General features: G+C 46.0%; 1 protein-coding gene across 5 annotated transcripts in view; it reads left to right on the forward strand.

Moving 5' to 3' along the window:
- Positions 1 to 15,104, forward strand: part of MIB2 (MIB E3 ubiquitin protein ligase 2) — a 73,355-nt gene that overhangs the window by 38,187 nt on the left and 20,064 nt on the right. For all 5 annotated transcript variants that reach the window (XM_083512948.1, XM_083512951.1, XM_083512949.1 and 2 more), the window contains exons 4-6: positions 11,107 to 11,213; positions 13,701 to 13,895; positions 14,724 to 14,866. In XM_083512948.1, the coding sequence (XP_083369074.1) occupies positions 11,107 to 11,213; positions 13,701 to 13,895; positions 14,724 to 14,866 (445 nt within the window). The remainder of the gene's footprint in view (positions 1 to 11,106; positions 11,214 to 13,700; positions 13,896 to 14,723; positions 14,867 to 15,104) is intronic.

The raw sequence follows: 15,104 nt of genomic DNA on the forward strand, positions 1-15,104 counted from the left end.
GTCCTTGCATTCGAGGGTTTTGCAAAAGTGTAAATCATTTCTAAGTGGCCATGCCGGTGGGAGCTCTCAATTCAGTCCGGAGGATCCAGATAACAGCTCAAGGCTGCACGACTTGAAAGGCTAACAAGCTGGATAATTTTTGAATCCTTGTTTTGAGGCCCCTTTAGAGGAGGAGAGGGGTTTTTATATCCTTGCATGCTTAAGGGATTCCATCTGGAAGTGACCCTGGGGCCAGATGAACATCATCACTAAAAGTTCAAACCGGTGATGCCGCTTGGCGATTTGCACATCCAGTATTTTTGACCTATTGTTTGCCGAACATATAGCTATTTCATTAGGGAGGACCTCGGTCCAAAGGTGTTTGGTTACGTTTAAGGCTGTTGATTTTATCTGTTTTGTTTTGATTCTTGTGTTTTTTATGAGCCATAAAAAGCAGCTTGTGGTCATTTGGTTGTTCCGCCTCATTCTGATTTGAAACCTTTTTGCTTTGGACGTTATTAATTGTTTTTAACTGGTATTATATTTTTTAAGGTATTTCTCATATACTATATAGGCATATCATAACTGCAAAGTCTACCAAACTAAAGCCAGGAGCAAAATCGTGGCTGTGGGTGGATGGAAGAGGCTGTTGTCTGAAACCCAAGAGAGCCCCTGCCTGTTGCTGTAGAAAATATTGAGCTAGATGGATGAATGATGCAACTCGGTATATAGAATAATGGTATAGAATCCTAAGAGCTGGAAGGGACCACGAGGGTCATCTAGTCTTTGCAATGCAGGGATCTTTAGCCCAACGTGGGTCTTGAACCCACAACCCTGAGATTAAGAGCCTCATGATCTACTGTCTCAGCTGTCCTATGGGAAGGCCTGTAGCTCTGCCTTGCATGCAGAAGGTTCCCAGGTTGAACCCTGGGCATCTCCAGCTAGGGCTTTGAGAGACTCCTGCCATGAATCCTGGAGAGGTACTGCACATGTAAATCATCCTTCTATATATAGATTCTTCCCACAAGGAATCCTGGGAGCTAGCTTGGATTTGTAGCTCTTTGAGGGGTGAACTACAGTTCCCAGGATACTTTGGGGGGAGCCACATGCTTTGAACATATGGTGTGGATTTGACCACAGTATCCCAGTATCCCTAGGTTCTTTGGAGTAATGCTGTTGCGCTCCCTGCAAGAAGAATTCCATCCCCGGTTTCTGCAATTGAGATGAGGCTTTGTTTTAATTTTAACCTGCTAGGTGGCAAGGTGCTGGATACTAGTGGCAGATTGCTTGCTGATGAGAAGTACAGTATTTTAATTGAATGCAGACCACTTCCACTGTGGGGGATCAGAGAGGTACCAGTGGGGAATTCCTCCCCGCCCCAAGCAAACAGCAGCTTCAAGGAGGGACTTTCCTTTGGAGAGGAAAATGTGAAATTTCCTCTCTGTGCTGGCTCTGATCCGGTTAATTGAGAGCAATTTGCATTTTGCAAACCTACAGCCTAGATGCGAAGACATAGCTAATGTCACAGAAGCCAGGAAAGAAAGCTCTTCTCTTTTTTCCATTCTGAAGAGCCATTTCACCTTTCTCCAAATTGCTTGCTCAACGTATAGCAGCAAACTTTTCCTTCTCCCAACAAGATCAATAGTTGCATTTCTATCTCTTTTTTCAACCGTTCTAGGCAAAGCACAAATGATGCCCCCGGAGACACTGATGCCGATTTTCCAGAGACGATAAAAAGTTTATTATCTATGGCAAAGCTAGGCTTGCATCCATCTAAGTCTGAAATTGGACCCCACACACCCTCTTTTCCCCTGAAGACATTGCAAGTTCAGCTAATGTCAACCTAACTTTTTGCTGCGCAGTTTTTACAATCTCTTTATTCCTTTTGCTGACTGATATTGCTCAGGCACTCTCTCTTCTTCTTTATTTATTTAACAGAGTTTGTAAATTGCTAACTGTAGAATCATCTGTGTTGTTTCTATAAAATAAAATACATGTTAAAATGATTGGTGAAAGTTCAGATTACAAGTCTGATGAGCAATTTTTGTAAAAAAAAGGGGGTTGTATGCAACAAAGTTCTACTTGGAGTAAACACATTCACATTAATGGCCCTAATGTCCATTACCTTCAGCAGGTCTACTCTGAGTAGGATTAGTATAGGAAAATGCATGTCAACTTTACATATCTGGATAGGCTTGTTTGAACAAGCGCTAAAAGATGGATTGCTTAGAAGCGCAGAACAAACATTATGTGGCACTTGCTATCAATATGTTTAAAAATCACTTTTTTCTTCCTCTACCTCCTCACCTACAAAACAGGCATCTTAAACAATTGCCAAGAGAAATGCAATTCAGTGGTTGGAAACGGAAGGGCTTGCACATGATAAAGAGACTGCTACAAAAAAATAAAACCCTCTGATAGGAGTCTTAACTAAAAGATAAATTCAGAGATCTGGAAACAAGCTGGCTGCTCATACCTCAAAAGATATATTTCTCAGCTAATCAGATAGTTATATCTCAAGCAAACAGACCTTTAAAGCCCATTGACCAATTAATTTTTCATTCAATATACACACCCAGGGAACTATTTTCCAATACAGTCGTACCTTGGCTCCTGAATGCCTTGGGAGTCGAATGTTCCGGTTCCTGAACAAGCGAAAACCGGAAGTGAGTGTTCCGGTTTTCGAATGTTCTTTTGGAAGCTGAACATCCGACGGGGCTTCCTCGGCTTTTGATTGGCTGCAGGAGCTTCCTGCATTAAAACCCTATACAGATGCCAGTATGCACATGTGAAATGTCATAGGATAAATCCTCAAATTAGTCTGATGTGCTGGAGAGGTTCTAAACAGATTGGATCATACTACGGCACGTGATGGGACTGCAAATGTACACAACCGTTTTTGGAACCAGCTTTTTATGAGGGTTTCCACTATTACAAGACACATATTGCACCCTGATTCTTAAGCTTGCTCTCCTAAATTATAAGGATTTTAATGTTCAAAGACTTGTAATCTTCCTCACAGCTGTAAGTAGACCTCTGTTAACCCTACACTGGAAAATGGCTAGGATATACAGCACACTGCCCTTATGGAAAAAAATTGCAGAACATCTTGGATCATTAAAAAAATACGGAAAGTCAAGATTACTTTTAAACTGTTCGGAACAACTGGGCTTCTGACACTCGAGATGGTATATTTTGGGACCCCCATTACTTTTGTGATTGGTGGTTGTTTAAAACTGTTTTTAATACGGTGTTTTAATGTAATAACCTGCCCTTGACCTTAGGGTAAAGGGTGGGTAAATAATAAGTAATAATAAGTTAAGAAGATGCATTCTTGTTGGTATTTGTCTGTCTCGAGAGACAATGGAGTGCGCCTCCGGGGGTGAAGTCAAACCACTGTGTTCGCAGCAACTAAGTGACTCCTTGAGGCACAAGCCTGGGCAATGTGTATGGAGGTCCTGGGCTGCCTGGATGACAAGACCCCCTTCTTGGCCTCGCAGATGTGGTCCAAAGGAAAGCAGAACAATACATTTGGCACCAGCTTGACTGCAGGAAACCCACAAGGTGCCATCCAACCGCTTTAGGGACTCCACGCCAGATTTGTGTAGGGTTTACTTAGGCCTTTCCTTCTCCCAAATATGTCCCACAAGGCAGTGGAGGTTTAGGACCAGAGTTTTCCTTCTCCTAGATGGGCTATCTTTCCAGGTCGCTGGACACTGCCTGAACCCTTCTGAAGAGGTGTTCATGCTCACGAAAGCTCATACTAAGAACAAACTTAGTTGGTCTCTAAGGTGCTAAAGGTAAAGGGACCCCTGACCATTAGGTCTAGTCGTGACTGACTCTGGGGTTGCGGTGCTCATCTCGCTTTATTGGCCGAGGGAGCCAATGTTTGTCCGCAGACAGTTTTTCTGGGTCATGTGCCCAGCATGACTAAGCCACTTCTGGTGAGCCCGAGCAATGCACGGAAACGTCGTTTACCTTCCCGCCACAGCGGTCCCTATTTATCTACTTGCACTTTGATGTGCTTTCGAACTTCTAGGTTGGCAGGAGCAGGGACTGAGCAACGGGAGCTCACCCCGTCGCGGGGATTCAAACCGCCGACCTTCTGATCGGCAAGCCCTAGTGCTACTAGACTATTTTTTTATTTCTATATACAGTCATACCTCGGGTTGAAGTAGCTTCGGGATGAGTATTTTCGGGTTGTACACTGCGGCAACCCAGAAGTAACGGAGCGCGTGCGCAGATGGTCAAAATGACGGCATGTGCGGAAGCGGCGAATCGCGAGCCGCGCAGATGCGGGTCATGTTCGCATCCAGAGGTACCACTGTATATATTTCTACTGCGTCAGACCAACGCGGCTACCTACCTGAATCTTGAACCCTTCCAGACAGAGCAGGGTATGTAAGCTGTGATCCCTCCAATGACTGGAGCTGATGGGTGTTGCATTTGAAGGGCCAGGGCTCCCCCGCCCCTGCGACAGAGAATTAATGACACTTTCCCTGCTACGTGCTGTTCTTTCCCGCCTGCAGGAGCCAAGGGACTTCCTTCCCTAATTTTACAATGGCATCGTGGCTGGAGACCAGGCCAGATCAATCAGTTAGAAACGGCTGGACTCTGGGCAGAGAACTCCCCAAGTGAGAACTCTCTCGCCTTTTCTTTTGTTTCCTTCTCTGAAATTTGGCCGGCCTCATCGCTGCCTCGGTGATGATAATTGGGGAACGCGAACCCAGCCGGGCCTGTCGACCTGATTCCCAGGCGGAAACATAGCCAGTGTTGCGTGTTGTGACACTTCTCGAGTATGTGCCTGGTAGGACTTTATTTAAAAAAGAAATGCTTTGAGAAACAGCGTCTGAGCTGGTGAGGTGGAGGCTTTAGCTTGTGTCGTGCCCGTTTTGCCAGCAGAAATCAACATGCCAAAGAATCTGTTCTGCCGCCCTGGGCTCCTTCAGCAGGAAGAGTGGGATATTAGTCGAGATAATAAGAACAATAATGCAAATAAATAAACAAACAAACAAACAAGTAAATAAATAAGAGGGTCTGAAAGACTCTGAAGTTGGTGTGATCTTGATCTTTTAATGTAAGGTAAAGGTAAAGGGACCCCTGACCATTAGGTGCAGTCGTGGCAGACTCTGGGGTTGTGGCACTCATCTCGATTTATTGGCCAAGGGAGCCGGCGTACAGCTTCCGGGTCATGTGGCCAGCATGACTAAGCCGCTTCTGGCGAACCAGAGCAGTGCACGGAAACACCGTTTACCTTCCCACCAGAGTGATACCTATTTATCTACTTGCACTTTGACGTGCTTTCGAACTGCTAGGTTGGCAGGAGCAGGGACTGAGCAACGGGAGCTCACTCCGTCGTGGGGATTCGAACTGCCAACCTTCTGATCAGCAAGTCCTAGGCTCTGTGGTTTAACCCACAGTGCCACCCGCATCCCTTTTAATCTTTTAATGTAGTTCCTTACCTTCTTTTTTCTTGGCTTAGAGCAGAGTTCGGGAATGTCAAGTTTGAAAACTGCCCTCGAGGCCTTTCTCTCTGATCCTCAGGACTGTTGCCAGGTTGCACTCCTCACTGGGCCCTTCTTTGCATCCCCCTGGAGTGTTTTTGCCAGGCTAGACTTTGCCCTTGAATATTGATGATGTCTCTCGCTTGTCTGGTTGGAGCTGTGTGTGCAACGGTCTCTTAGTGCAGCTATGTTGGGTAGGGTGGGGTGTGAGACAAGGACCGTGGAATGGCAGAGTTAAAAGTATAGAGGCATTAGTGTGGGAGTATTGGAGAAGCATTACTGAACAACTGATAAAGCGGGGTGGTCCAAGGTAAATCCACTTCAAATGTGCTGCTCATAGATGAATGACAGGCTGCTGCATACACGATAAAACAGCGGTCTTGATGAGACCCAGTTCTGTTGATCTTCTGCTGTGTGTTTTTCATTGGCCACGGTGGTGTGGAGAGCAGTGTGGATTTAACAAGGATCTGCCACAGGTTGCATTGAGACCTTCCCATTGCCTTGTCTCCAAGGTCAGTGGGTGGAGGCTTATTCAGTCTGCCTGCTAGAGATGATCCTTTTATTCTCTCTTGTGGCTGGCCTGAGCCTCCTGGCTCCAAGGTCCCTCTCTTGCCCTTCCTTCTCTCCTTTGGCTGTTAAATCTGAATAAAGCTTAAAGGACTGCATTGGGTGGATTGCCAAATTCTATTCCCCCCACCGGCATGGATACCAGACGTTTCCATTGAGGCATCCTCTCCAGAAAGTCAAGGTTATTGGTTTTTTTTGCTCCATATGGCAATGTGTTGATTATGAAGCTCTCAGCTGGCTCAAGTAATAAAACCTGGCTACCTTGGGAGCCAAGGGGACTCAGCTTGCAGAGGCAAGAGGGAGTTATGGCCTGTGTTGACTGCTAGGTCAGGGATGGGCACCCTTTTTGATGCCCCCTTGCAATGGGCTGTGTTCAGCAGTTGGTGGCCATACTCCCAGAGCCGGCAGCATGTGGAACCATTCATTCCCCCCTATAATTTCTCTCTCTCTCTCTCTCTCTCTCTCTCTCTCTCTCTTGCACTCTCACTCTTGCTCCTGATTTGTGATGGAGATGAAAGTGTGGAGGCATCCTTGCAAACACAGTCATGCTCTCCTCAGCCTGCCAAGCAGCTTTTCGGCCTGAGAGGAAGGTGGTTTCACTTGGAGAGGAAGGTGCACAGGGATGGACCTTTCCTGAGTTACACTCTCCACCCAGGCAGCAAAGTTCAGTGGGGAGGAGAGAGAAATTTAGTGGAGGGGTGGGGCGGTGTCTGCAGGTAGTCTTCCATTGTCCTTCAAGTGCTGTCTGTATCCTGTGACCAGCTAGAGGAACGCAGAACGTGATAGTTAAAATCGTAAAATTCGCTCCCACAAGATGCTGTGACGGCTGCCGGTTCAGATGGTTTTGAAAGAGGCGTGGGGCAATTTCACAGAGGAATAGAGCTGTGTTTGAGTACCTCCACTCTTGAGGCAGAAACATTTCTCAATACCAGTTGCTGGAAACCACAGGAAGGGAGAGTTCTTTTGTGCTCCTCCAGGCTTGCCTGCAGGCTTCCCACAAGCGTTTGGTTGCACACTTTGAGAACAGGATGCTGGACTAGATGGACCACTGGCCTGATCCTGCAGCCAGGCTCTTCTGATGTCCTTATTTGTCCCGACAAGCTTCCACAGAAGCAGGACAGGGCTGCTTTTTCTTCCGAGCCCCCGAGAACCAAACATTAACCTTGAACTGAACCGTCTCTGCTATCTACCCAGCCACGAAGAAGCCAAGTGATGCAGCAGGAGCCAAGCGCCTCCTGGATTTTAATCTAATTTGAGTTGTTTTGCTTCCAAATACCGGATAACAACCAAGGCTATTAAAGAGTGCCGCAGACCTCACCCCCCGGGGGGTGCATTTAATCGCTGCAATATTGCTTTTAATAACCATTTTAATTAAGGCCTTCATTTTCGAGATCGGTGCTGACCCAGGGATTCCAGCTCTGTCAAATTTCCAGCTGGCCCTTTTGCTGGTCGAGGATTTAGGAGGAAATTGCTGTGAATAAAACGGCATTGACTGAGGCGGGCAGGGACCCTCCAGGACAAATTTTGATCGAGGGGAATGGGTAGGCCAGAGGCGTTTTTCCTCTTGACTGTGAATTCTTCTGTGCAATTTGTTTCTCCACTTGCTTAGGGGGATGCTGTGTCAGAGGAGAAAATATCTTTGGGCCGGGAAGGGCTGAAATAAAAAAACAACAACCCCAAATTGCACGCAGAATTATGTCTAGTAGCATGCCCTACTTTACAGAGGACGGTCCTCTGGTTTTGAACCAGTCCAATACCACAATGACACTATACGTTTAAAGCACTATGATGCTATTTTAAAATAAGTTGGAGGGGATTGTGTATGTCCCTGAACTTCTTGGAGGAAAAATGTTATCAGTTTATTCCAATTGCGGAATCCTTTTCATTTCTTTCTTTTTTTTGATTGCTGAATTGATGTGACCCCAGTACAGAATTTTAGTACTGGAGACTGCCTGAGCAGGATTGCCCTCCCTCCTCGCTCTTGGCTCCTATCACGTTACAATCTGGATCACGGAAAGCTGCTGGAAAGATACCGATTAGCCATCGTGTGTGCAGATAAACCTGCCCCCTGGTCTTCTCTCCTAAGCACCTTTCCCCAGGCATGCCACGCCACTGAAGCAATCCATTAATGAGCCAAAGTGAGAGCCAAAGGTTAATTTTAGTGGCGCAGTGGGCCGAGTGGCTGCTGGTTCCCAGGCTGCGTCAGGGGTTTATCCGCACAAGTCTCTGCCGTCTGCTCCGGGTATTAAGCAGCAGGCTAAGTCAGGGGCTTGGAAGTGTTATGCCTCCTCTTCCCCCATTACGGAAGCCACGCAAATGTGGAAGGGGTTTCATTATGGCGGCGGGAGAGTTTTTTGCTTCCTCAACCCCCAGCTGGAATTCTTGAAGGGCTTGGCCCGAAGTTTCTGCTTAATCAAATGCACTTGGTTTGATTTTGGGACGCGAGGAATACCGATCCCGTTATGGGCATTGGGAGCTGCTTCAACCGGACGTCAGATCCCATCTTCACCATTGTGTGGGTACCGTGCAGAGACGTATCCTTGTTGCTTGCCCTCAGCCTCTTGTAGATTTTAGCTTGACTTTCTGGGGAGGAGGAAGCGTTGGGTTGTAAGTCCCAGTAGTGCAAGTGTTGTTTTGTTTCGGGAAGAAACGTAAAGGTTTGTGTCCTGTGCTATCCTGCCATTGAAATTATTGGTCATGGCTAACTTAGGTCCGTTAATTTTTGTGGGTTAACTCTCAGTGAAACCTAGTGTGGTGTGGTTTGAGTGCACATTTTAAGAACATGCATTCATCTTAGTTATGCTCAGACTAGACCCAGGTGAGTCATGTCCATTAGCTTCAGAGGACGCACTTTGCATAGGACTGTCATTGGATTCAACCTGAAACCTTTGCCTCTTGGCTGAATCTGATAGTGTGGCAAGACTGAGACCCAGCCAAACAAGGCTGGTTAAGGGGAGTGCCTCCAAGGAGGTCCCACTATTCTTTCTCATCTCCCCCAGTGCTGCATACTCTGACCGGCAGCACTTCTCCAGGGTCTTGGGGAGAGAAAGGTTGTTTTCCATTAACTGCTTTCTGAGGTCCTTCTAAGCAAGGAAACCAGGAACTGTTGTTATTGTTGGATCCTTGATTTTTAACAATGCTATGTCAATGACTATTTCTGCTTTTTATACTACTTGGCTTTCTGTTTGCTGTTCTAAATGTTTCAGTTACTCTGATTTTTTAAATATACATTTCACTGAGAGTTGTTGTAAACAGAGAAGCAACACGTAAATTTTATGTTGGTCTAAATAATCATTCTTGGTTGATTGTTTAATTTCCGTACCGCTTAATATATTAAAAAATATCTCTTAAGTGGTGTGCAGAAAACGGAAGCAACAACCAGCAACTTAAACAAAACATTGTAAAGATGCATATTATGTTGTGAAGTAAAACATGGCAAGGTGTTACAGGTGAAGAGGTGGTTAATGCACTTCTTCATTTAAGACAAATTTATATTTATACACTTCTTCATTTAAGACAAATTTATATTTATTGAGACAAGTTCTGAGTGATGTCCACCCAGTCCATGCCACTGTGTCTAGGAGTTCTGTGGTGTTGTTTTCAACCCCCCTTAACAAAAGAAAAAGTCACTCATGATTGTGTATGAAAATGGTTTTGGTTTCATCCAGCTAGATGATACACAGTGAATGGACCTAATTACAGATAGGTAGCCGTGTTGGTCTGCCATAGTCAAAACAAAAAAATTCCTTCTAGTAGCACCTTAAAGACCAACTAAGTTAGTTCTTGGTATGAGCTTTCGTGTGTGTATCTGAAGAAGTGTGCTTGCACACGAAAGCTCATAACAAGAACTAACTTAGTTGGTCTTTAAGGTGCTACTAGAAGGAATTTTTTTGTTTTGAATGGACCTAAGTTAGTCTTGTTCATTAGCTTCAGTGGGTCTACCCTGAGCTCCTATAAATTGTGGTTCTACATCAGGAATGGGCAACCTGTGGTCCTCCAGGTGTTATTGGACTCCCATCAGCCCCAGGCAGCATGGCCAATGGTCAGGGATGATGGGAGCCATAGTCCAGCAGCATCTAGGAGAACTAAAGGCTTCCGGGAGCTGGGAGCATCATCAAGAAAGGAGGCTTCTTGCCATTTCTCTGCATGAGTGGCTGCTCTGATTTAAAACAGGGCTGGGGAACCTTATATTGAGATAGATATTTGACCTCTACTCGTGTGTGTGTGTGTGTGTGTGTATTCAACAGTTATCACACTGTGATTTTTAAATTTACCTGTAAGCTTCCTTGGAAGGGCTTGTGAGCAGGGCAGTTTATTGTTGGCTGCAGAAAGAAAATCTACTACTATTGTTGTTATTAAAATTATAAATCCAGATTTAGGGGGGCTGTGAGAGATGGGATGGCATTTTGATGAGAATGATGTTGTGTGGACAATGTGATAAGTTATATTTCCAGGACAGCAGTAAAACAAGAAAAAAGACTTGGAACATATGGGGGGGAGAGAAACTGGCTAAGTAGTCACAGGGGTGATGGGAGGACATGGGTGCTGTGTTCCTCCTCTGGCCCTACCACTGCCGTGCTACCCAGAGCTAAGCTATGGTTTGGCTTAGCGTTGTGTCCCAAACCAGGTTCTTGGTTTCTCTTCCCCCTACGTGAAAAGCATGAGCAGTAAGCTAGGAACAGTCCTCGGATACAGCATGTGATTTGGCTGGAGCGAGACAAACTACAGCCTTTTGGTTAGCATGTAACACTAAGCCCAAGCCATGGGTAAGGGAAGATAACCAAGGAGCTTATAATGGGAAATATATACTGACTACTAAATAACAGGGGCCTTTAATTGAAGTAAATATGGTACCCAATGTGGAAGAGGACTACCTGTACTGTGTATGGGTGTACAGGCACTTGTCTGCATCGGCAGTGCTCCCAACTGGCTGTGTTTCACCTCCAAACTGGCTTTATTTCACCTCCAAACTGGCTTTGTTTCACCTCCAAACTGGCTTTGTATGTATGAGCAGCAGGGGAAATGACATGGGTTTTTTTCTCTTTCCCTCTTGCAGAGTCACTGTGAGCCCACGACAGAACTTGCCACGCATCGCGTTAAAGGGGACTTTCCAGGGCGCGAAAGTGGTTCGGGGCCCCGACTGGGAATGGGGTAACCAGGACGGTGAGGTGCTTTTTGCCTTTTAGGGGAGTGGGAGTTGGCTCCTTGTGATGTGGGCAGAGAAATTCTATATTCAAGACAAGAAGCGAGAGGCTCTGTCCCTCATGGATCTGTAGAGAGGGCCTTGGGCAAATACATTTCCCTTAATCTGCATGGTGGCTTGCGCTCAGCCAAGTTTTACTCAGCATAGACCTGCTGAAAATCAATGGGCCTCTGCATGTCATGTCCATCGATTCGAATGTGTCCGCTCTGAATGAGCGAAAGTTGCACTAGTTCTGTGGAGCCTTGCAAAATAAAACAAAAATAACAAACTCTTGAAACTTTGGGCTCACACACACGTCCCGTTGGCCCTGCCTCTTTCCCCTGGGAAAACCCACGGTTTAGCACTCAGTTAGAGCAAACTACATTTGCGTTTTCCATGGATTACTGCCTTCCAGGCGAAAGCAGCAGGGCAAAGGCAAGACTGCAATTACCCATGTCTAGAAAGCACGAGACAAGCAGAAAACGGTTTGGTCTTGTGTTTTCTAGGCATGAGAGAAGCGGAACACACCCTGTTTGCCTGTAACCCAAAGGGCATAATTTAGATGCAAATAATAATAGCACAGTTAATACAGGCGCTGAAGGGGAGAGAAACTGGAAGTTGACAATATCAGCATGACGGGGGGTGTCAACACAACCATGTTCTGTGGCGTGCGGCAGGTACAGTTTGGCCTGCAAGGTCTTTGTTTGTGTGTTGGATGCTTTTAGAATTGTGTACCTGTTTGCACCCTGTTATTATTTATTCAGTTTAAATAACTCCCTTTATCAGAAGATCCCAGGGCAGTGTACAACATTAAAAACACATTACAGAACATCAATAATAAAAACATGATTTAAAAAAACATAATAACAGATGGCCCAATAATAAGATAATCATCGTAATAACAGTCCAATCCCCCACATTTTCACAGGCCATAGATTATTTAGTAGCCATAGGCCTGGGTAAAGAGGATTTGAATTATTAAATTAAATAACAAACCAAACAAATGGTGCACATAGCTTTAGACATAACCTGAAAAGAAATGAAGAAAATTATGTCAGGATACATTTTCTACTCTGCGTAGCATTGGAGACTACTGCCCTAAATTTCGTAAACCCGGTGTGTGTGGTGATTGATTAAATCTAAGGGCCTGAGCTACAGGGTTGAATTATTTCCTCTGCTTAAGGGGGGCAACCCTTTAAGAAGTGAGTAGCATGTCAGGAAAAAGACCACACTTTGTCTCTGGAACCTTCTTGCAACTGCTTGCAGTGGTACAGACTTAAGTGAGGGCTACTCAGTAGGCTTTAGAAGAACAACAGGAGAGCCCCAGTGGATCAGGCTGAGGGTCTATCCAGTCCAATATCCTATTTTTGCCCATTATGGGAATCTCACCAGCAAGGCCAGAGCGCTTGTGGATCAATCCCCACTCTCAGCAAACAGTTTCGCTTGGATCAGGATCCGGTAAACGGTATAAAAACAGAAGGGGTGTCGTATCCAACAAGATCATATCCATCAAAATAAATGGACTTGAGTCAGTCATGCCCATTGATCTCAGTAGGTCTACTCCTGAGTATGACTTGGCAGGTTTAACACCCAAATGTGTTAATATTTGCACAACTTAGGCCACTTCCACACCACACATTCAAATCACTGCGATACCACTTTAACCGTCACAGCTTCCCCCAAAGAATCTTGGGAGTTGTAGTTCATTAAGGGTGCTCTGAGCTGTTAGGAGACCCCTATTTCCCTTACAGACCTACACTTCTCAGAGTGGTTTGGCAATTAATCCCTCTTCTCAGGGACGGCTGTGGGCAGGATTCCTAAATTTCAGGGATTGGACGAGAAGATCCTTGGGGGGTCCCTTCCAACTCGTACACTTCTGTGATTTTATTGTTCTAACTCTGGGAATTGTAGTTCTGCGAGTCGTGTAACAACTCTCCACACCCTTAAACTATAGCTCCCGGGATTCTTTGGAGGGAGTGTAAGCCATGACTATTAAAGGGATGGAGCACTTTAAACAAATTTTGCGAATGCAGCCCGTGTTTGTTTTGCTGTGCAGTTGGAATTTTGAGAATTCTTCCTCTCAAGGAGGCTGGATTCGAACGGGTTCCCTTTGTGTATGTGGCCTTATTACTCCACTCCCTGCACCCCTGAAGGCAGGCGACCTGACAGGACTGGAGACGTGCAGCCACTAGGTCAGACAGGCTCCACTCTTGACCTCTTAAGCTCCCCTTCTCCGGCGAGGGATTCTTCCTCCCTGCCGTTTCCCAGGGAACTTTTTTCTAATCTTTGGGGCTTTGTTGCAGTTAGAGCCACGGAAGGTCGTGATCTGCAGATGGCCTCACATAAGCCGTCTCAACCTCCTGGCAAAGAGCTTGAGATGAAAACCTGTGTGTGTGTGCGTTACGGATGGGAGAGAATGGTTGAATTGGCACGTTTCAACTGTGCCCTGTTCTTATCCCTGCGGACAGGTGGCGAAGGCAAAGCCGGGCGCGTGGTCGACATCCGTGGCTGGGATGTGGAAACCGGGCGGAGTGTTGCCAGCGTGACATGGGCCGACGGCACCACAAACGTGTACCGAGTCGGGCACAAAGGGAAAGTGGACCTGAAGTGTGTTGCAGAAGTGACGGGGGGCTTTTACTACAAGGAACATCTCCCCAGATTAGGTACGTGTGTGAAACCCTCTCAGGGAAGGGGGCGGGAAGAGATTTACCCATTGAGTACAGTGGTACCTCAGGTTACATACGCTTCAGGTTACAGATTCTGCTAACCCAGAAATAGTGCTTCAGGTTAAGAACTTTGCTTCAGGATGAGAACAGAAATTGTGCTCCGGCGGCACGGCGGCAGCAGGAGGCCCCATTAACTAAAGTGGTGCTTCAGGTTAAGAACAGTTTCAGGTTAAGTACGGACCTCCGGAACAAATTAAGTACTTAACCTGAGGTACCACTGTATGTGCAATGTAATTTGCACTGCGGTTGTGCTAAATGCTGGTCTCTTAATAGCACACTTTTGCGGGTTTTTTGCACCAACTTAGGGATGTGTTGGGGAAACAAGCTTTCTTAAAAAGCAAAAATGAAACCCACGCAACGATTTAGGAGCTGAAGAGAAAACCGGGCTGTTGTTCCTTCTAATTCCAATGCTCCAGCTGTGAGGGCCGTTCATTTTGTAGCCCGAATGGCACCACGTGCAGGTTTTGGGGAATCCAGGGTTTGCAGGAAAAAGGAAAAAGTTCTGAAAAGAGGAGGCCCTCCCTAAAAAATTAAAATAACACCCTCTCAAATAAACATGGGTTGCTGACTGCTTTCAGAGTGGGTCAGAGAGGAGGGGAGTGGAATTGAACAGCCGCAGCTCCTGCATGCAGCATTTTTTGCCTCTGGTCTTGCTTTTAGAGATTGCCCATCTACCCCAGGATTTAGTTTGTTGTCTGAACGTACACAAGATGCTAAATTGTGCATTCCGCTGTCGGCAGCTGCTCTTTCTCTCTCTTTCTCCAGGTAAGCCGGCTGAGTTGCAGAAGAAAGAGAGCACTGAAAGGCACCCGTTCCAGCATGGGGACAAAGTGAAATGCCTCTTGGACATTGACATCTTGCGAGAGATGCAAGAAGGGCACGGGGGGTGGAACCCGAAAATGGCTGAGGTAGGGGACCGCATTAAAAAATAATGGGGGGGGGGCTTTAAACCTAGGAAGAGGTCCAAAAACAACTCCAGGAGGATTGAGCATGCTCAGTGGCCACAGAATTGTGATTGACTGTTGGTTGGCAAAGAATGGAACAGAATCCTAGGCAGGGAGGTCTCCATTCTGCAACATTTTGTGGCAGTTCTCATTTGTGCTATCAATTTTTAAAATGATATATTTTCTACTGCTGCAGGAGGTT

The sequence above is a fragment of the Podarcis liolepis genome, assembly GCF_965112155.1.
Source record: "Podarcis liolepis genome assembly, chromosome: 7".
In the NCBI taxonomy this organism is placed as follows: domain Eukaryota; kingdom Metazoa; phylum Chordata; class Lepidosauria; order Squamata; family Lacertidae; genus Podarcis; species Podarcis liolepis.